General features: G+C 37.7%; 1 protein-coding gene and 1 long non-coding RNA gene across 2 annotated transcripts in view; both read right to left on the bottom strand.

Moving 5' to 3' along the window:
• The window catches only part of LOC107713273 (chondroitin sulfate N-acetylgalactosaminyltransferase 1-like), a 48,306-nt gene that overhangs the window by 20,922 nt on the left and 4,751 nt on the right, over positions 1–22,633 (bottom strand). The window contains exons 2-3 of the mRNA XM_016518731.1: positions 13,973–15,433; positions 8,843–9,059 (exon numbers count right to left, since the gene is read on the bottom strand). Coding sequence (XP_016374217.1) covers positions 8,843–9,059; positions 13,973–14,750 — 995 coding nt within the window. The 5' untranslated portion in view covers positions 14,751–15,433. The remainder of the gene's footprint in view (positions 1–8,842; positions 9,060–13,972; positions 15,434–22,633) is intronic.
• LOC107713346 (uncharacterized) lies at positions 1,197–2,373 on the bottom strand. Its single transcript, XR_001636880.1, has 3 exons — positions 2,311–2,373; positions 2,009–2,046; positions 1,197–1,303 (listed from the first exon to the last, which is right to left on the bottom strand). It is a non-coding gene; the product is annotated as an uncharacterized LOC107713346 (long non-coding RNA).

The following is a 22,633-nucleotide window of genomic DNA, read 5'->3' as shown; positions in this document are numbered from 1 at the left end:
GAGATGAATTAATTCATATTCATATTTATTTAGAACTACAGTAACATCTTCTGATTTCTCTCAACATGGGGACAGGAGAGCTGTCAGTCAATAATTTTTTTTAAAAGTAGCTTGCATTACTTATTTGAAAAAGTAACTCAGATATTCTCTTGTAAATTAAAAAGTAATGCGTTACTTTACTAGTTACTTGAAAAAAGTAATCTGATTACGTAACTTGTAATGTGTTACCCCCAACACTGCTACTGTTCAAAAGTTTGGGGTCAGTAAGATTTTTTTAAAATAAATTTCTAATTTTATTTAGCAAAGAAAAATTTTATTGATCAAAAGTGATAGTAAAGACTTTTCTAATTAATTTCTTTTCTAATTGCTGTTTTTACTGTATTTTTGACTAAATAAATGCAGTTTTAGTGAGCAAAAAAACTTTAGATGCCTCTCTTAAAGGCACAATATGTAATTTTTCGCTGCTAGAGGGTGCGTATTCAAAATAAACAAAGAGACAAAGCCGTAGTTTGATGACGCCGTGACTGAGTGTGGAATCATGGGAGTTGTCGTCTTCATCCCCACAGCCGATGCAATCCGACGGGACTCGGGCAGAAATCATGTTCATGGATGAGCTAATGATTTATTAACGTAGTAGAATGAAGCAGGTGTGGCTGAAAGCCGTCGAAGCGAAACGAGACGCTGAACGAGCCGCGACACACGGTTCGAAAGCAGCGGAGCTTTTATTATACCACAGTCAACTGCTACCGCTCCTTCCAGTCGTGCGTATGTGGAAAAAAATCAGCGCTGTTTTATCATACTAGATACATTTGAAAGTTCTGTTATAATGCTACTCTGTGCGGTCGTCACCGGTCTATTAAAACGCACAACATATTAAAGCGTCTTTGGTGTTTCCATGTTTTCTACAAAACAAAAAATCGAGGGGTTATGACGTCATTGGCAGGCGAACACAATGACACTATAGACACGGTCCATGTCACTAGTTAAAATTGCTTATTTCTCAGGATTTAAACATTCTTCGAAACATTTGGGATAATGTAAGTACACAAGGCAGCAAAATATATAACACTGTTCTAGTGGTTTTTGGATATTTTAATAAAAAAAATCTTACATAATGTGCCTTTAAATGGAATGTTTCAGATTCAATGCAAGTTAGGCTCAATATCATTTGAGGCATGCATGTAAAATACTCACAGGGTGGTGCCAGGTGAATCACATAACCTTCACCAACATAAATAGCCCAGTGCTGGTATAAGCCTCGGGAGATTTCAATGAGGTCTCCGGGCTCTGGCTTTTTCTCGTACTAGGACACAATATCAGGCGTAATATTTAAAAATAAATAAATACATAAATACAGAGCCAATTAATCTGTCAACAAAATGTAATATTAGCCTATCCCAGATAGCACACGTACGTCTGCAAGATATCTGTTAAAGGTCTCTTGATCCGGAAAGAATCTGCTGTCTACAAACGTCTGACAGACCTCTTTCAGATGTCAGTTTTACATACATTCTAAATCATAAACATCTTAAAGACATCTAATAGACGTCTGTTTGACATTTAAAAGGAAACGTCCTATAGACGTATTGCAGATGAGCAAACTCTCTAAAAAATACGTCTTGCAGATGTAAATGCAGACCGTCTCCGAGATGTACGTGTGCTATCAGGGTATACTGTTTAACTGAAAGCAATACCATTGCACTTGTGAATAGGCCAGATAAAATCAAGAAAGTGAAACTGTACACATAGACATACAGTATAACCGTTTCAGAGAGAGGGTATAGCCACGTATTCTGTTGCCTTAGGGAACTACATGCACTGCACTTATGTAGTATTTAAAGTCTCACTCTCTCTCTGGTAGCCTACCGTAATATTGCTTAGCGACAGACCTCGAAAAATAAGGGTACAGTGCAATCAGTTTATATGACAACAGCACAAAAATATCTATTTGCTATGTAATTGTGAGCTTTCATTCTTTCCATTTGTTTGAGGTCATTCAAATATTTACTTTGGCCATTGCAACCTCAAACTTTCACTTTTTTCATCCTATTAGAAACAAAATTATGCGACAATTTAAATCTCTATGTCAAGGAACATATTCTCTAAATTACATAAATCGCATTTTATGTACATTAATGTAAAGGCTATCGTAAATAAATTCATTTGAAACATCGGAAATAAACATCAGATGGTAGAACTTCGGTCTTCCTAAAACAAACTAAAAAAGTTTGCGCTCTACGATCCATGCTTTGAACAAGGTATTCATTTCATAATATATGTGGTCTTAAGTAATTAGGATATTATACTTACAAGTACGTCGCAGTGATGCTGTTTCTGAAGTGAAATCAGAGACTCTATCGCGCTACTCGACCAATCAGACACACTCAGTGCGGATATAGAGACGCCCTTAGAAGTGGTCTTGGTGTTCTTCTGAAACCATAACCATTTAAAATATATTAACTTTTTTTTTTTACGTTTTATTTACATTATTTTCATCCAGAAGGCTTTTTGTACGTTTTAGACAGACGGTGGAGTTGGCAACTTTTCCAATTTTGGACAAGCAGTTCTTATAAAAGTTCACGCAACTATCAGTAGGGGCTCAATGTTATTGACGTCATAAATAAGCAAATAAGAAATTAACTTTGAATTTAGAAACAGTGTGTGATCTAAAATTAACCAAGCGTAAAGTATGAACAGTGTGGAAAGTAGAATAAAATAACCCGAGATTACATTCCCCAGGGTTTACGCCTGGGTAAACAATTTCAGCTGTGAAAAGCGCAAACGGGAGAAAGAAAGTTTTCTGTTATAATAACATCGTCAAACTGTAACACCCCATTTTACCATTTTACACGGATTTGCCCAGGAAGGGAGAAAGGTTGAGAGAATGCGTTAACAATACTCCTAAACTACAGAGGGCGATAAGTGTAGCCAACTCGTAATGTTCCTTCTGTCGAAAGAATACACGACAGCTTCCGCTTTCTAGTGCATCGTTCATTGTAGCGGTGTTGAAATTGGTAACAGTTGCAAATATCGCACCTTTTCCCCTCACTTTTCGCCATTGTAGTTGTAGTTTTTTATGTAGATAAAATATTGTGCATGGAGTATTTGGCATAAGCACATAAACGAAGTCTGCTATGTTCGAGGGGCCTTGTCAGCCATGCAGACGTCTCACTGCCACACTCCTCTAAACAATTACAGGTGAGCAGTAATAGAATAATCATATATGTTACCAGTAACTTATAAAACATTGTATCAGATTATGGAAGGAATTCCAATTTGCATTAAACTGCGTTATCGGTATGAATGAACAAAATGGTGTTCTCTTTTTAATGGCATGAACGAAGGTGGTTTATTTAGTCTGAATTATATGAATGATACAGAGAGCAGGTGTTTGCCAAGTTCAGTCCAGTATGTTAGTAAAGGTTAAAAAAATAACTACTCGAAACATAAATCCCCATTGTAATTGTATGTCCATTTTTGGTCCAATATCATGCCTTCTGTCATTGCATTTCTTTGTTATTTCAGGTTCAGTAAAATTTCCTGGCATGGTAAAAGGTTTTACATTGCAAAAGCATTAATAAATATGCATTTTTTTTGTATATTTATAAAATTAACATTTTCACTGTTATTGCCCAGGATACAGTTTAAGAAGCACATGTTGACATTTTGTGACAACATTCCTAAAATGTGGCATGTTGTCACACTGTATGGGGTTAGTTGGAATGGAAACTACTATTAAATAGCCTATTACAGGGGTCATATGATGTTGCTAAAAAGAACATTATTTTGTGTATTTGGTGTAATGAAATTTGTTTCATATTAAAGCGTCTTTGGTTTTTCCATGTTTTCTACAAAACAAAACCGGAAATCGAGGGGGTTTATGATGTCATTGGCAGGCGACACAATGACACTATGGACACGCTTCGTATCACTAGTTAAAATTGCTTATTTCTCTGGATTTAAACATTCTTCGAAACATTTGGGATAATGGAAGTACACAAGTCAGCAAAATATATAACACTGTTCTAGTGGTTTTTGGATATTTTAATAAAAAAATCTTACATATTGCGCCTTTAATGTCTTTTTGATATTGCATATCAAATATTCATTCTTTCATAACATATTCCATAACTTTGCACATAAACACAGAAATGATTTAGACTAATAATTTCTGTCATGACTGAGCCACAAAAGTGCATGAAAAAAACGAAACACTGTTTGTTTTGAGAGCACAACCACTATCTAGATGCACTGCACTACCATGTACACGTCACAACAAATTAGTTTGATGGCTCTGCTGGCATTGAGCTCATTGTGTATGTGAACGTAACCCACAATCCCCTGTTTGTCCTCTCCTGCCTCTGAAACAAGAATGAGGTCAAAGTGTTCACTCAATGCCTAATATAAGACTCTTTAAACACTGCTCGGAAGCACTAATAAAAAAATAAAAAAAACAGAAATTAGATGTAAAATAGGCTGTAGAGGTTGAAGAAAAATGACTGAGAAAGACTGGCAGATGTAGAGGAAAAAGACTGAAGAAACTTTTCACAAATAGGGTACAAAATAGGCCCCAAAACCATTTAAAAAATGCATTTTTGGTTATTTATTTATTTATTTGTGATTTTTGCTATTACTAAAAGTTGAATCCTGATTTGTGTAATTTTGTTATTGTCTAGCAATAAACATTAAAAATAGACATTCAAATTAAATATACAAAATATACAATATACTACAGACTCAGCAGGGACAAGCTAGTCTGGAACTAGATGTTAATGGTAAAATTATATTTTCCATAAATTAAAGAAAACAAAATCTATGGTTTTGTAAAATTTGAGAAATGGAATAAAATGATTTAATTCCACTCATGTTGTATAAGGGTCCAAACTTGTTGATGTTTTACATTTTTTATAATGAGGTAAATCATGCGATAACACGATTGCATGCAAAATGCAAACTCTGTACGAAAAGGAACTACATATAAATCCAACAAATAAAGATGACAACTGTTATATGATTTTAATTGACACTGACGACTGGAGTAATGATGCTGAAAATTCAGCTTTACCATCACAGGAATAAATTACATTTTGAAATATATTAACATAGAACACAGTTATTTTAAATGTCACAATATTACTGTTTTTACTGGAAATTGTGATCAAATAAATGCAGGCTTTGAGTTGCAAATACTGTAATATCCAATATACTATAATATCCAATACTGATATTTTCATAACATATTCCATAACTTGGCACATAAACACGAAAATGATATTTAAACGGAGACCATTTTTATCATGACTGAGCCACAGAAGCACATGAAAAACTAAACACTGTGTTTGTGTTGACTGTACAATAATGCAAACCCTGAAATGAATTTAAAACTGAATATAAATTGAACAGATAATGATGACATTGCTATATGATTTTAATTTTAGGCAGAGTCAATAACAGTAGGTATAATAATAGGTAATAGCTTATGAAGCATATCTAATCGTTCAACAATCTCTCAACATGGGATCTGTGGCATGAATGCTTTAAAAAATATTGGACACCAACGTGTACCTTATTTGTGGAAAGTGCCGGGAAGACAGAGAGTTTGAATTGTGAAAAAGAAAAAAAATAAGGGTGCAGAGAATGATAAACAACAGATAATAACAGAGAAGAATGACAGTGGAGTCACCTGAAGTTGTGCATGAACTGTTTGAATTTGTCGGCTCTCTGGGACAGAGGCAGCACAATGTTAATGGGCATATTGGCCGTCTCCACCAGCTCACTTTTCACTTTCATGAGGGGGCCGAAGGGGCGGAAGAGAAGCAGCCTGCGGAACTCCTGCTTCTGCTCTCCACGGAAGGTCAGCTCGTACAGTGTGCCCTTGTCCTTCTCAGTGCGTGCTATGCCTGACGTGATGAGAAGACATTGAGAACAGTGAAGAAAAGAAACAGTTTACCCAAACACCCACATGGACGCACACAAGCAAAGCAACATTTCTAAGAAATCTAAAGCTCAAGGACAAATACTACAAAGATAAACACACAAAACGTACAAAGACACGAGCGTGAAGAAAGACACACACATCAAGACTATGAAGGCAGGCATTCAAAAGCCCGTCACAAAGCAACTCTGGAGGTCAGCCAAAGTGGTCTTTGGGTGGTTCTTTACCTCTCTCACCAAGGCTCTTCTCCCCCGATAGCTCAGTTTGGCCGGATGGCCAGCTCTAGGAAGGGTTCTGGTCGTCCCAAATGTCTTCCATTTAAGGATTATGGAGGCCACTGTGCTCTTAGGAACCTTAAGTGCAGCAGAATTTTTTTTGTAACCTTGGCCAGATCTGTGCCTTGCCACAATTCTGTCTCTGAGCTCTTCAGGCAGTTCCTTTGACCTCATGATTCTCATTTGCTCTGACATGCACTGTGAGCTGTAAGGTCTTATATAGACAGTTGTGTGGCTTTCCTAATCAAGTCCAATCGGTATAATCAAACACAGCTGGACTCAAATGGTGTAGAACCATCTCAAGGATGATCAGAGGAAATGGACAGCACCTGAGTTAAATATATGAGTGTCACTGCAAAGGGTCTGAATACTTAGGACCGTGTGATATTTCAGTTTTTCTTTTTTAATAAATCTGCAAAAATGTCAACAATTCTGTGTTTTTCTGTCAATATGGGGTGCTGTGTGTACATTAATGAGGAAAAAAAATTAACTTAAATGATTTTAGCAAATGGCTGCAATATAACAAAGAGTGAAAAATTTAAGGGGGTCTGAATACTTTCCGTACCCACTGTAGGTGGGTTTAGGGATCAGGGGGTGGAGACGGGTAAGTTTAGGTATATGTAAGGTGGGAGGAGTTGGATCTGGATCCAACCACGCCCCCTGGATCTTGTGTTCTGCAGTGAGGACCATCTTGCTTTCTGGGCAATCTTTTGTCACTCTCAGCAAACATATGATGTTATCTAAAATCATGCTTTTACCTGAGAGCACATGCAGCAAAATCCTCAAGCAATACCAAGTATGTGTGCTCAAACACAATAAACACCTTTTATACAAACCCAGATTACAGACTTCTCATTATTCAGCTGTACATACATAGTAAATCTGCATAGCTGTACAGAGAAACCTCGCAGGTCAAGCTACAACACAGTCTTTCTTACTCTTTTACTGTATATGATGAAATATATGTGCATTATCGTAAACTTAGAACAAATTTTAGTATGAAAGGTATTGGGGAATCATGATTTGTTCATAAAAATGTTCATATGCAGATTTCACACACAAATGTGTGCATAAATGCTTAGTAAATGAGACCCACTGTGGTTCATTTAATCTTTTATTGTCTAAGAAAGTAATAGAGATATCAACAAGATCTAATTTGTTATTTTGTCTTTCCTATTACTGTATATGAAAATTCATAATTTATAACCATCATACAAAATCAAATGTTGGCATTAAGAGTGAAATAGAACGAGACTGATATGATATAACAAGACATGAGATCTTTTTAATATCTTGGTTAGGGCTGCACAATAATGGTTAAACTGACGATCATGATTATTTTCCAAAAAAAAAAAAATATATATAACTGATTATAAGTCACAATTGTTTTAATTTCTTTTTACATTTCATCAGAATGATTGAACTTTCATGTAAGCAAAATCAAGAGAAAATCAACTGATACATGTTTTATTTTACCTTTATCAAGTTTCCTTATTTATTATATTTATCATATACATTAACATACACTCTGAGAACTGATAAAACCTTAAGAGGCTTCTCTCAAAAGCCAAAGCAGCGAAATTCCTAATATTAGTTCCAGTAATAATTCCAAATTATGTTAACCACTGCAAAATGAAGATATCGAAGGAAAAATATCAGGATAAATAGCCACAAGTCCATGTCACAGATAATAATGCTTAATTAATCTAGAGAAGCAGAAATTGTGATCACAATTAAAATACAATTAATAGTGCAGCCCTAATCTTAGTTGTTTCTCTTAGACAGCAATGGGTTGAATGGAGAACATATAGAACAGTCTCCTGCATCTCAGATTTCTCTTATGAGAAAAAGACACTAGAAAAGTCTGCAATGAAAAGTAAGATTTCAATCTGAACTCACACATTTCTCATGTAATTCTTTGAAGTTCATATGATCTGAGCTATGGAATGAAATTATGATAAGGGATTTCTCAGGAAGCATCTGTGCAGATGTTTAGATGACAGGACCAGGTCATCTGAGGCTTGGGTAACATCCCTGGTTATAACTTAAAAGATACTAAAAGTATCTTGAAGGTGGTCAGGTATGAAGACAGTGAAAAACAGGATTTCACTCAGTACTTTCATGCTTCTGAAAACAAAAGAGAGATCTGTACTGTACAGCAGTGTTTCTCAACCAGTGGGTCGCGGATCATTCCGTAGGGGGTCGCGAAACACGAAAATGATATTTAAACGGAGACCATTTTTATCATGACTGAGCCACAGAAGCACATGAAAAACTAAACACTGTGTTTGTGTTGACTGTACAATAATGCAAACCCTGAAATGAATTTAAAACTGAATATAAATTGAACAGATAATGATGACATTGCTATATGATTTTAATTTTAGGCAGAGTCAATAACAGTAGGTATAATAATAGGTAATAGCTTATGAAGCATATCTAATCGTTCAACAATCTCTCAACATGGGATCTGTGGCATGAATGCTTTAAAAAATATTGGACACCAACGTGTACCTTATTTGTGGAAAGTGCCGGGAAGACAGAGAGTTTGAATTGTGAAAAAGAAAAAAAATAAGGGTGCAGAGAATGATAAACAACAGATAATAACAGAGAAGAATGACAGTGGAGTCACCTGAAGTTGTGCATGAACTGTTTGAATTTGTCGGCTCTCTGGGACAGAGGCAGCACAATGTTAATGGGCATATTGGCCGTCTCCACCAGCTCACTTTTCACTTTCATGAGGGGGCCGAAGGGGCGGAAGAGAAGCAGCCTGCGGAACTCCTGCTTCTGCTCTCCACGGAAGGTCAGCTCGTACAGTGTGCCCTTGTCCTTCTCAGTGCGTGCTATGCCTGACGTGATGAGAAGACATTGAGAACAGTGAAGAAAAGAAACAGTTTACCCAAACACCCACATGGACGCACACAAGCAAAGCAACATTTCTAAGAAATCTAAAGCTCAAGGACAAATACTACAAAGATAAACACACAAAACGTACAAAGACACGAGCGTGAAGAAAGACACACACATCAAGACTATGAAGGCAGGCATTCAAAAGCCCGTCACAAATATCTCGATGGAAAAACCCAGAGGAAAGTAACATTTCATTGCTCAGTGGTTACTGAGACGTGGAGTTCTCAGTTAGTTTGACATACAACAAGAGTAAAGTGTTATCAAATGAATGTGATTATTACAGCTCAGATCATTTGGTTTTGGACAATTTTGACGAGAAATAGTTGAGTTTATATTCAAATCTCTGACTTTTGATTGTAAACTTTGGTTTCTTGGACAGTGTGAGACATAGTTGGGTCCTGAAGTAAAAAGTGGGTCTCATTCACTAATAATTGCATGGATTATTTCATATTTGTATCCACAGGAGAACGTCTCACAACAATTTACAATCTAATTCACAACACATGTGTACGCACATCAATTTGCTGTTAACCTCTTTCTAATGTTAATGAATTTGGAGTTTTCTAAAACTCCACTCGACTGTGTGCTGGAGGTTAGTCATTTGCATAAAACTGCTTTCTAAAGACAGCAAAGTAGTATTGTGTCGCTCACGACAGCTTCAAAAAGTTATCTGGCAGCTGGCCACATCACCCGTGCTAAGAAATCGTTTAATATCAATGACTGGCATACAAAAAAAAAGTGGGTCGCAGTAGGCAAAAGGTTGAGAAACCCTGCTGTACAGCATCAAATGTGTATTGTCCAGGTCCCATATCAGTGTTTTGCTGGTGCTACAAAAGGCACAAAGACTCATATCATAAAGGATAAACACGCTCACGCGCGGTTTGCACAAAACATTAACATTTGAACAAGGGTTGTTCATGTTGAGGAAACAAAAGAAAAACATACTTCACAGCTTCATACTTCATTAGCTTTGGTAGCACAGTGTGGAAACACTGCATTATGATCTACACTGGGAAATATGTGCATCTAATTTGTCATAAATTTATGAGAAAGTTGCTATGGTGTTCTAAGCAGTGTTTCTGTACAAGTTTGTCAAAATCCCTAACCCTAAGCAGAAACAGCAGTGATGCTTGCCTTCACAAACTAGCAAACTGGAATTATTCTCATGCCCAGCCCTTTCCATCCCACACATAAAATGCATTTATGGGCAAAGCAGGGCCATTAGGGAAGCCATCTGAATCAATACAAGCTACTAACGGCAAAGACATCAAATTGTAACCCACATGCTCAACTCCACCTCACTGAAAAACTAGCTACGGTAAATTAGATGCAGAGTTACTGAACACTGGTCACATTAGCTCAGGGTAAAACTGCACTTTTAGCATGAACTGTGATCTTATTTCCTCTCTAAATTGGATTGTGTCACTACAAAATTGGTCTGGGTAAAGGAGCACTATATACAGTTAGCCAACAGAGATAACGCACACAGGATAATGAGAGATACATGTATCCCTTGAGGGACGGGGTGGGAGTTATTTTGTGGGAAGAAAAGATACACTTTCTGTAAACATTCCTGTGTAATGGTCAGGCTTCCTGTGTTGTTTCAGGACCGAATATGTTAGATATATTAGAATGCGTAAAAATATTATTCAGTCTTAGTCAGTGTTAGCAAGACGGCTGGGTAAATTGACATTGTGTCTGGACACCGAGTTGTAAGTTATTACCGACAGGGCCTTTGGCTAAGACATGGCCTTGGCTTTTTTTGAATTCTTCACAAGCTCTCCACTGTTGATTTGAAGTAGAGTAGGCTTTTTCGGTTATACGGTCGAAAAAGAGCTCAAAGGAGGCTTGAATTGAGAAGAAATGGTCTTCTGTTTAAAGATGCACCAAATAACCCAGGACATTTGTGTATTAGACAGTGAGAAATACGCATTATTTAGCACTCCTCCAAATATATTCCTGCTCAAAAGACCAGGATTATTGTCCAAAGGTTTATGTTGTGTTTTGGAAGCATGTTTTGCTAGCTAGACCAGCAACAACAATGTGGAATGTGTAGAGAGTTGTAAATATCTGGGGACAACTATTGATAATAGATTGTGTTTTGATGTGAATACAGAGGTACAGTATTACAGTGCTGCTTTAGAATTTTCTATATTTCTGCATAAATATCACACAAATCCTGAAAGTAGACAAAGAGAATCCAATCAAACAAAGGAGACAAAAATATATACTTTGTCATTTATTTATTGAGAAAAATGATCCGGTGTTAAATATTTGTGAGTGGCAAAAGTATGTGAATCTTTGCTTTCAGTATCTGGTGTGACCCCCGGTCGCCGTGATTTTGCCAAGTAAGACATGTTCCTGGATCAACATCTTTTGTTGATCCTGGATCAACATAACTGTCCAAAAATATAGACTTAACCCAATCCCTACCCCTAAACCTAACCCTACCCATAATTTATTCCTAAAAACAGTGTGAACTGATAGCTGATTAACAAAGGTGTAGAAGCACCTAACCCTGATTGTAAGCCTAAAACAGATATTTCCTGAAAAGTTATCCCTCAATTCTGATTGGTTGATTGGAATGATGTTCCAGGACTGAGGTCCTCAGAGATCTCATTTGTTTGTGCCATGATACACTTCCACAAAAAAATTATCAAACTTTGATAGATCCCTGTTCTTCAAATAAAACAGGGCACGCACTGACACCTGATAGTAATTTCACTGATTGAAAACAACTCCGAAAAACAGATGGACTCTAATTTCACCTTCAAATTAACTGCCAATCCTAGAGATTCACATACTTTTGCCACTCACAGATATGTAATATTGTATCATTTTCCTGAATAAATAAATGACAAAGAACATATTTTTGTCTCACTTGTTTGATTGGGTTCTCTTTGTCAACTTTCAGGACTTGCATGAAAATCTGATGATTTTTTGGGTTATATTCATGCAGAAATATAGACAATTCTAAAGGGTTCACAAACTTTCAAGCAGCACTGTATGTAAAAGGGGACAGCAATGCCTATATTGCTTAAGAAAATTAAGATCATTCAATATAGGACATCGATGGAATTGCTCTATAAGTCCTATGAGCCGGTGCTGTTGTTTTCCATTAGCTGCTGGTTTGGAAATCTCAGTGTGAAACATAAAAATGCATTAAATAGAACAGTTACAGTTAGTAGGAAGATCATAGGTAAAGAACAAAGAAGTTTGTCATTTTTGTTCAACAGAAAAGTTTTGAGTCGGGCTTGATCTGTGCTCCTGGACAGTACATTTCTTGTATCCAGAGTGCTCCTTTCAGGTTCTCGCTATAGACTACCAAAGATGAAAAGTAACCAGTATAAATATTTGTTTGTCCCCTGTGCAATTCGGTTGTTAAACGATCCTAAAGGAAATTATTAGGGAAATTTATTTATTTATATTTTTTTGTATTCATGTTTTTTTAAGAATGTATTGTATGTGTCCGTTGTATGTCTGTTTCGCTGCATCCAAATTGCCCGTAAGGGATCTTAATAAAGACTGACTAGACAGACCAGCATAAGCTAGCATGAAAATTCAGCAGTTGTTTGTAACGTTCAGGCAAATCTCACCTTCTGTTTTCAGCTTAGCTAACTGTATCATTGCAATCACCTAGTCTTGGAAAGTTTGTACATGCAAATTTCACCATAGCTCATTTCTAGCATTTCAGTTTCTGGTGCTAGTAACAGTTATTTATGACTAAACAATGTGCATAGCAACAGGAATAATGTATTTCCTGTGATGCGTATAACCACTAAGATGCGTCACTTTCTCTCCAGAGGAAATGGTAGAGATGAGACAGCTCTGAACATGAAACAGCTGTGTATGTTTTCTAGTCATCACAGGACATCCTGGCATTAGCGTGTTAGCATACTGCTACAGGATGCTCTATTGTTGGTTCTGAGAATGAGAATTAATTCTGAGAATTATTTTGAGAGATTTTCTCTAAATCTCTCAAACAAACAAGAGTCAGACAAACTCCAAACTAAAGACCTGGGCTTTATTGATGGTCCAGAGACCTGCAGAGTTTTCCTGTGTTACCGTAGAGGTGAAGTGTGTCACCTCTGCACTAGCAGCACTAAATGGAATAGCAAAAATAATGGGTAACACTTTATTTTAAGGTGTCCTTGTTACACATGTACACAACGCGTAAAAAGACAGTATAAGTCATTATAATGAGTACTTATGTACCCACTGGATGCAAATGCCTTGTTTATAATGGGTTTTAATGTTTCTGTCTCGTCGCTCCGGACGGGACACGGCATCACAGTATGGTAGGGGCGTAACATTTCCATCACACGCTTGAGGTATTTGGCCAATCACAACGCACTGGACAGCTGGCCAATCAGAGCACTCCTCGCTTTTCAGAACAATTAGCTTTGTAAAAATCGACGCGTTTCAGAAAGGCAGGGCATAGAGGAGAAACAATAATGTACAGTATGTGGAAAATAATGTGTGTTTTTAACCTTAAACCGCATAAACACATTTCATTACACCAAATACACAAAATAATGTTCTTTTTTAGCAACGTCATATGACCCCTTTAACTATTATTGCTCAGTACTTAAATGTATAATTACACTGTAACAAGACACCGTAAAATGTAACCCTATACATTTCTATTGAAACAGTGAGTATTTTAATGTTGCCAGATTAGGAGTTTACTGCAGCAAACGTCATAGTTAATTAATAATCAGTTAATAGTGAGAATTGGACCCTAAAATAACATGTGACTGCAGCTTCTGCATGGTCTTACACTGGGTAGCACCAATTTTTTTGCAGAGTAGATGAAACAAACACAGGTTAACTGCATAACTGTTAATCTTACCTTCTATAAAGTCTGATGGTGTGTAGACTTTGCTAGCTTTTGTTTTGTCTCCACCTCGATTTGGTGCATTGAGGGCATGCAGCGCGCTCTCCACCACCTCCCCCAGCTCGTCCCTGCGGTCCTTCCTCACCGGCTTCTCCTCAGGGTGACGAGTCAACCCCATTTCCAGCTGGTAGACGCGTTGTAAGGTGAAGCTCTCAAAGGGCACTACAGCGTACTCGCTTGGAAGTCGAACGCCAGAGTGTATCTCTGCCCGGCTCAGCTGGCTGCGTAGGAACTCCTGCAGGTCGCTGTGACTGTGGTCGTCAGCCACGTCACCCACCGTGCCCTTCCCAGCCGTCTTCTCCACAGAGTCCTGCATGCCTTTAAGTTGTTCGCTCCGTTCCTGGAGAGCCTCTTTAAGTTGAGCAATTTGTTTTTTCAGGCTGGCAATATGCTGCTGGTGCTGCTCTTCTCGCTCTTGGAGAAGGGCTTGGAACCCTTCCCGTCCAGCAGGGCCGATGGGGGCACCTCCAACCCCACCTGGCCTGCTTGGACCTCCTGGCATAGCTATCCCTCCAGCCCTGGGCAGGGGTTGACCAGCCATGGGCTCATCAGCATGGGGGCTGCAAGTGATGACATAAAGGAGGGAAAGACAACAGCATACCACCACTAACAGAACACCCACACGTGACAGCCAAGCCAGCAGACCCCTGCGCAGCATCACAACTGACAACCTCAACAACAAGTTGGGTAGGATGACGTAGTTCAATAAAGTTGGGGCATCTCTGCGTACCATCAAAAACAAGACGTAAAGATCAGCCAAAGGCCGCCCATGCCAGAACCGCTTGTTGAAGTCACTAGGGTATGTCTTTGATTAAAAAGAAGAACTGTTTGTGTTTTGTCTGTCAACTAAAGTCTCATATTTCCCAGGTGTAGACCACAAAGCAAGTTTTGTTTAGAACTTTACTGTCCATTCCCATTTCACCCACTCTTTAAACTTCAGCCTGGCTCTTCATGTACATACTTTGTTATGGGTCAAGTTAGGGCCACTTCCTCTTCTTTAGGGTCCTATTAGTTCTCCGTCCAGACAAATAAACCATTGGACCAGTTCAGTAGCGACATGCGCATATCTCCATCTGGTGAAAATGGCTCATTCTTCTTGGAGTTAGCATGACATACCCTTGAGAGAATGTCTGGAATGGATCCTCCATTCTACAGTGCTCCCAGTGACCCAAAAGAGAAAAACATTCATTGAAGGTTTATCCATTAGACGTCCATGGCTATGGTCTATAAAAACTAGTCTGGAGGCTGGTCATTTGCCATCCGTTTCTTTCAACGTCATACAACGGTCCGGTGTTGTTGAAAAGACCAATATGTTATTTCCCAAAGAGTTTTCAGGCTGTCTGTATGACTTCCTTAATCTATTCAGAGTCCTCTGCATGTTTCATCATGTGCTGCTTCTGATCTTCACAGGTCTATCTAGAAAAAGGTAGAGAAAATGAGATTAAACTGATTATGTTCTGAAGAACCAGATCCGTAGGCGGATGAAGGTCTGCTATATGTTAATAAGTCAGACTTCAAAGTACTTCAATACTGATAGCTTGGTGTTATCATACCATTAAAAAGACAAAATAGAGCTATTACATGATGATGAGGTGAGGGCATAGGGTTCAAGTCAGTCTATCTAGCTTGCAAACACACTGTGTTTATTTTAAAGTGACCTAAAGGTCTAAATTCAGGACCTACGCTGCGTAGCAAGCAAAGCATTTTGGGACGGCTCCAGTGCAGGAGAACAGTGCTGTCACTGATGTGTGAAAATAAGAGATGGTGTTAAAAGCAGTCTAATGGCCTGACAACTCACACTGGGGATGAACAGCAGCACTGTAAGTTTGAGCAAACACACACGAGAGGCCAAACATTCATTGGCGCACACACATGCAAACACGCACATATGCACACAGTCACAAACACATGTGTATCTGTGACCAAGGGAAAACACAGGAACACTGTGTTAGCAAGCTGGAAAGCTGCGGTGGTAAAAGATACTAGGTGGAAAAAAAGAGCGTAAAGAGTTGTAGGATTCTCTAAATATGTGTGTGTGAGTGTGTGCTCACACTCAACTCACCACACAATTAGCTCTTTATAGGTTAGTGGGAGGCTTGATTTAATGAAAGGATTAGTTATGTTAGTGGTGAATACTGGACTGTATCGAGGAGAGTTGGCCACAGACCAGCACTGAGGAGGGGGATGTCTATTTATCTGAGACTGGCACTCAAATATGGACTCACTCAATTATTCAAACACTCCATCCATCCATCCATCAGTTCGCTCACTCACCTATTCATCCAATCACTTTTGCATTCATTCACTCACCCAGTAACTCATCCATTCATTCACTTACTCCATCAATCACTCATTCACTTACTCACTGATTCTTTGATTCATTCATTCTTTCACTCGCTGATGGCTTCAGCCAATCACATTTTTATTAATTCTTTCACTCACTCTTCCACTGATTTACTAAATTAGTTAGGATATGTTCTATTCCACCCTAAGTGCCCTAAGATGGACTAAGACGGGTATTCCTCCATCTTAAGGGAGATTCCAATCTGAAGGGTGCATACATGTTCCGTTCGAAGGACGCTACGAACGTCATAGGGAATAAGGGAACATCGATACATCACTTTACAGGAAGCGGAGAGGGAAATTTACTCACAAATTATTGCGCTGTTGCTTCCAGCACTGCAAGAAGTCTGACTAAAATAAACCCAATGAAAAGGAGTGGAGACATTTTTATTGAGTTTATTTAGTCACAGGTGTGGGTTGTACATGACTGTTTGTCGGTATAAAATGACAAACCTGTCATTTTTGGCAACTATATAAAACTAATATTAAAAGACACATCTAATAAACCCAAAGTACATTTATTTTCATATTACATATCACAGCATTTACCATTCAGTTTAGGGCTTTTAAATTTGACATTTTATTTTAATTGAAAATGTATTATTAATATCGTGCATAAAAACTTTATTAATTCTTTCACTGACTGATTAGTGATTTGTTCATTCTTTCACTCACTCACTGAATCATTCAATTACTGATTTGTTTATTTTTTCACTCACTGAAAGATTAATTCAATTACTCATTCATTCATTCTTTCACTCAGAGTGATTCATTTAGTCACTTATTCATTCATTCTTCCATTCACCCACTGACTTATTCATTCAATTATTTAATTTATTCTTTCACTCTCCGATCGCTTCACTCCAGCTCTCAATCATCCATCTAATCACAAATTCATTCATTTGTTCACTCACTCACTAAATCATTCATATAATCACACATTTAGTCAGTCATTTCCTGACATATTTACTCATTCACCCAGTCTCTCTTTCAATCACTCACTCATTTACACACCTCTTCACTTTCATTTATTCATCCACTGACTTATACATTCATTCATTCACTCAGTCACTTGCTCATTCATTCATTCAAACACTTACTCATCACTTTATATTAGTATTAATTTCCTCTTATGCCAGCCTATTAGATATTGTATATGACAGCAAGGAGCCATCTGTTACTGCATAACAAGAGTAGATGACATTCAGCGACTGAATCTCTCTCAAAGTGGTAATGCAAAATGACTAATCTTTTCATTTCTTTTCGTCTCATTTAAGAGCTCACACATGACTGAGGAAAAAAGATGCCTCACAACATGTTACGCTTTTCCAGCTCACTCGTACAGCCGCCAGGACGAGCACAGCACGGGTCTGCCAGCAATTCATTCTCCCTGCTGTGACTATGCCATACAACACCAGAGCCAAGACCACGAACCAAACACACGGCTGAACAACACTGAGGAAAGTTACGGGGAGCTTGACAACCTTAAACAAATGAGAAAGAGAGGCTTCAGTTTTCTCTTCTGAAACAGAGTGTTGTTGTTTAGCTGTGATTAGCCTTCTTGTGAAGGGCTGTTCTTTAGATGTTGGCCTATTCTGTGTTTTTGCCAGTAAAATTTTATCATCACGGATGGAAAATCCAGCTGTGTTTTGGAACATGCTAGCTGGTTTCTAACTGGTCTACGCTGGTCATTAGTTGACTGACCAGCCACCATGCTCCAAAAACCAGCCTGAACTCCTCCTTGAGATAGTATGATAACTTGTTCCAAAACACACCAACCAGCTTAACATGAATTTCCTAGCAGAAATAAAGTTTAACACTATTACACAAACGTTATTTTGCAACAATGCTGTTCGTGCCTTAATGAAACTTCAGAATCAGGTCACTATTTTCTGACAACTTCCTGACAACTTCCTCAAAGATCTTAATCAGAGTAAAAGCTCTTGCGTGTGCAAGAGCAATGGCCGGTTTGTGAACCAAACGCATTTACATGAGTTCAATTACTTTCACAAGCCCTGATCTGCAGAGTCAGCTGCAGTTATACTATCTGGCTGTGGTGCACAGTCAGGAAATAAACAAATGAGAAAGAGAGGCTTCAGTTTTCTCTTCTGAAACAGAGTGTTGTTGTTTAGCTGTGATTAGCCTTCTTGTGAAGGGCTGTTCTTTAGATGTTGGCCTATTCTGTGTTTTTGCCAGTAAAATTTTATCATCACGGATGGAAAATCCAGCTGTGTTTTGGAACATGCTAGCTGGTTTCTAACTGGTCTACGCTGGTCATTAGTTGACTGACCAGCCACCATGCTCCAAAAACCAGCCTGAACTCCTCCTTGAGATAGTATGATAACTTGTTCCAAAACACACCAACCAGCTTAACATGAATTTCCTAGCAGAAATAAAGTTTAACACTATTACACAAACGTTATTTTGCAACAATGCTGTTCGTGCCTTAATGAAACTTCAGAATCAGGTCACTATTTTCTGACAACTTCCTCAAAGATCTTAATCAGAGTAAAAGCTCTTGCGTGTGCATGAGCAATGGCCGGTTTGTGAACCAAACGCATTTACATGAGTTCAATTACTTTCACAAGCCCTGATCTGCAGAGTCAGCTGCAGTTATACTATCTGGCTGTGGTGCACAGTCAGGAAATGGTGTGTGTGTGTTTTTCCTCCTTTTGCAAATTTCATTTTCGGAGGCTTTTGCTGACCCATGTGCCTGACTGCAGTAAGAGTCTCACACCCAGTGTTTTTCACACATCTAGTATATAAATACTTCAGACTTGAACACAGAGACACTTTGCATGCCTGTGTCTCACATACTCACATACGTATATGATAAACATGTTCCCGAATTAATTTTAATACTTTTGGGGGGATATAGAGATGAAAGAGATCCGCACTCGTCCAAATTCAGCCAAAAAGGCCTATTACATTTATTGCTCAGACATCACAAAAAACGTACAAAAAAGTGCAAAGGTGCAGAATGTTTTCGGGTATTAACCCTTCCTCAGTGCCATGTTAATACCCGAAAACGTTCTGCACCTTTGCACTTTTTTGTACGTTTTTTGTGATTTCATTAAATGAATGAAATAACAAACCATCTTATTAGTATTTGAAAAACATTTGACTGCAAAATCAAAGTGTGTTTGTCAAGGTCAATAAGTTTCACAAATATCAGATTTGGCCTTTTTATTACAAGGCCAAACTAATTAACATGTCATGTGGTGTGACTTCCCAAAAATGAATTATATTTATGAATTAATAATTTACATTATCCATAAAAAATACTTTTACCTTAAAAAATATATTGAAAAACTTTTTTGAAAATAATGATTAAGATGTGTATACATGTATTCAAGGTATAAGGAAAATATGTTACTGTTTTTTACTTGATGGTTACACCACATGACATTTTTAGAGTCAATAAATTGAAAATGACTCTATACCATTTTATGTAATTTTCTTGAAAATGGCATAAAAGTTTAAAAACTACATGAAACCAACCATTCAATTTATATATATACACACACACATTACATTTCTAATGACGGTGACGGATGATGGTATGAAAACAGACTCTAATGTCAGACAAAAAAGATGAAAGATGAAAGACAAAGGAAATAAAGAAAACCCTCAACAGCCCTTCTCACAGTTGCCGTTCACTGCAGCAACTTCTCTCTTAATCAAACCACTTCCTGTCTCCACGGGGCATGGGTGCCTGACATGGGCTTCCTGTGGGTCTCTCATTAAATTAGACAGCTGCATGTCCACATCCCTGTGCAAGTACAGCTCCCATCATCAAAGACAAGGCTGACGCAAAAAAACAAAAACAAAAACAAGGAGGAACATAAAAGAGCTTCACATTTTTTCTTCATAAATGAATGATCTAAAATCCTGATCCACCACTGTCCTTTAAACTCTCAATGCTAATATAAATAATGGATGCTTCAGATTGTGTAACTGAGCGATACTGCAGAATCACAACGACTGGTGTAAAATAATTTATCGCAAGTCTGTTCTACACACCAGAGCCTGTTTTTCATGATTCTTGTATCTGCTGTCCTCTTCTTCACCAGTGAAAGAAGTCATCAGCATTCCCTGGAGGGTTGCAGAGATGTCTTTGAAGAGGAACTGTCTGAACCGGCTAATTTAACAAGGTGGGATGACCAGATCGAGAAACAGAGAGTCCACAGACGCTCAAGCCAAGTCAAGCCCTGCTGTTTCACTGCTGCATTAGAGCGACGACTCCAGAGAAAGTCATTCCAGGTGTTGCTCGTGTTCAGTTCACAGAAAACAGAAGGGGAAGAGAGGCTGAGGGGATGGAAGGGGAATAACGTGGAGAAACAGGGAATGTGGGAGAGAGAGTAACAGAGCAGAAGAGAGAGAGAGAAAGGCCTCTTTGATGTCCTTCTGGGCCTCAGGTGATTCTCATTCCCCTTAATTAAGTTGGATCTCCTCATGTGCGACCCAAATCGTACCTACCATATGGCCTGCCTTTAAAATCAACAGGAAACCGTTTTCACAACCCATTTTACGACTGTTTGTGACACATTTCTGAGTGAAACAGTATGTTTAATGAGAAAAAAAGTAGTGTGGTTTTTTTTTGATCAGGAATTGATTCATTTGGACAATAGAGATTCAATCGGACAATATTGATTTAATTGGACAGTATAGCTTGTTCCAATGGTTAAAATAGCAAAACGGCTAACGCTGTTATTCGTGTAGTACCCAAATGCGTTTTTATAGTTAAATTGTGTTGTTAGCTTAGCAACATGCTAATTCTAAACATGAGTCAAATAATTCTATTGCTTTCTAAGATACAGCATTTTGTCATATAATTCTTCTAATTATTGCCAGGCATATTGTCATATAATTCGACTGTTTTACCCAATATTTTGTGTTATGTTTTTTATAGTTATTGAGTATCTCATTATTAGCTTAGCAACATGCTAACTCCAAACTCAGTCTGAACTGAATTATTCCACCTTCTAACTTACCACATTTTGGCTTGAAAAGTAGTGTGGTTTTTTTTTGATCAGGAATTGATTCATTTGGACAATAGAGATTCAATCGGACAATATTGATTTAATTGGACAGTATAGCTTGTTCCAATGGTTAAAATAGCAAAACGGCTAACGCTGTTATTCGTGTAGTACCCAAATGCGTTTTTATAGTTAAATTGTGTTGTTAGCTTAGCAACATGCTAATTCTAAACATGAGTCAAATAATTCTATTGCTTTCTAAGATACAGCATTTTGTCATACAATTCTTCTAATTATTGCCAGGCATATTGTCATATAATTCGACTGTTTTACCCAATATTTTTGTGTTATGTTTTTTATAGTTATTGAGTATCTCATTATTAGCTTAGCAACATGCTAACTCCAAACTCAGTCTGAACTGAATTATTCCACCTTCTAACTTACCACATTTTGGCTTGTAATTAGTGACTAAAATGAATTTTTGCACGTAGTTAAGTGTGTCCACATTGCTGATATGTTTACCTGTTGTTGTTTATCCATGTTGTGTGAATGTACTATATGCTAAAACAGTCAAAATGTGTCATTAGAGAAGCACTAATTAAACATCACTGTTTCAGTCCATGATTTTGGCCCTCCAAAACTACTTCATTCAAATATTTTCGGTTCCCAAAATGCCGTGCATCACTTCTTATGACACTTAGGCTACTAGTCATTTTAAACCAAATACAAATAGTTCTAATCAAGAATCTAACTATTGACTATTTTATCTAACATTTGTGTGTTATGTATTTTAATACTTATCAGAGTAGCGCATTATTAGCTTTGCAGCATGCTGATACAAAACTCTACTGAAATCAATTGTGGGTCAAATGTGATAGAGTTGTTGTCTGTGAATAGCATTTCAAATGGTCAATTTGGAGGTTTAATTTCACTATGTATGCAATAGAAAGAAAGGAAGCTTAGGTTTTGAAATGGAGCCTATTTGACAGGAAGTTGGAGGAAAGGGGTTGATGACTTCAGTGGAAAAGTTCATATATTTAAATTTTATGAAGACAAACATATTTTTTTCTTTAGAATAGCAAGCACCAATTAATCATTCACAATAAGACCAGGAACTAGAGTTAGGAATATACATTTTGATTTAATTTTGAGTTAAACACAACCCTATCCTTAAACACGCCCCTTCATACACAACCACCATTCATACTCCTTCTATAACCAACACAACAAATCACATCTCAAATTATGTCAGCACTTTAAAAACACACCACGGCCTCTCATTACGACAAAATAT

This window comes from Sinocyclocheilus rhinocerous, unplaced genomic scaffold (genome assembly GCF_001515625.1).
Source record: "Sinocyclocheilus rhinocerous isolate Xijiao unplaced genomic scaffold, SAMN03320098_v1.1 scaffold688, whole genome shotgun sequence".
Classification (NCBI taxonomy): Eukaryota; Metazoa; Chordata; class Actinopteri; order Cypriniformes; family Cyprinidae; genus Sinocyclocheilus; species Sinocyclocheilus rhinocerous.
The sequence above is the reverse complement of the archived record's forward strand: the minus strand, read 5'-3'. Positions and strand labels throughout refer to the sequence as shown.